Consider the following 338-nt stretch of genomic DNA (forward strand, 5'->3'; position numbering starts at 1 on the left):
GTCCGGGGAAGCAGCGGGTTTTTGCTCGCAAAGTAGAGCAGGGAGTGGCCTTGGGTGTCTTGCTGGCTGCCGTCACCAGCTGCACAAGGTGATTGGTGACCACTGGGGTCTGTAAGGTCCCTGCAGTGGCAGCACCAGAACAGGGAGTCCGTGGCGTGGTAGCTGGGGACTGTATGCAAGCCATCAAGGGTTGTGGGCCACTTGGGACCCTTGTGCGTGGCTGCCAACCGCTGCCAGGCAATCTGGGCGTGGAACAGCTGTGATTTGGCATCTGTGGTGCTGGTGGCCTTGGATGCCTACTACTGGGGGAAGCAACATGTGGAGCCCTTACTGCAGGC

The 338-nt window shown here is 60.4% G+C and overlaps 1 protein-coding gene across 1 annotated transcript in view; it reads right to left on the reverse strand.

Annotated features, from left to right (window-relative positions):
• CUNH17orf53 (chromosome unknown C17orf53 homolog) overlaps nucleotides 1-338 on the reverse strand; it is an 11424-nt gene that overhangs the window by 9486 nt on the left and 1600 nt on the right. Inside the window, 1 exon segment of the mRNA XM_025196922.1 lies at nucleotides 1-338. This exon segment is cut by the window's right edge and continues 14 nt beyond it. Within this exon segment, the coding sequence (XP_025052707.1) occupies nucleotides 1-338 (338 nt within the window).

This window comes from Alligator sinensis, unplaced genomic scaffold, assembly GCF_000455745.1.
Source record: "Alligator sinensis unplaced genomic scaffold, ASM45574v1 scaffold444_1, whole genome shotgun sequence".
In the NCBI taxonomy this organism is placed as follows: domain Eukaryota; kingdom Metazoa; phylum Chordata; order Crocodylia; family Alligatoridae; genus Alligator; species Alligator sinensis.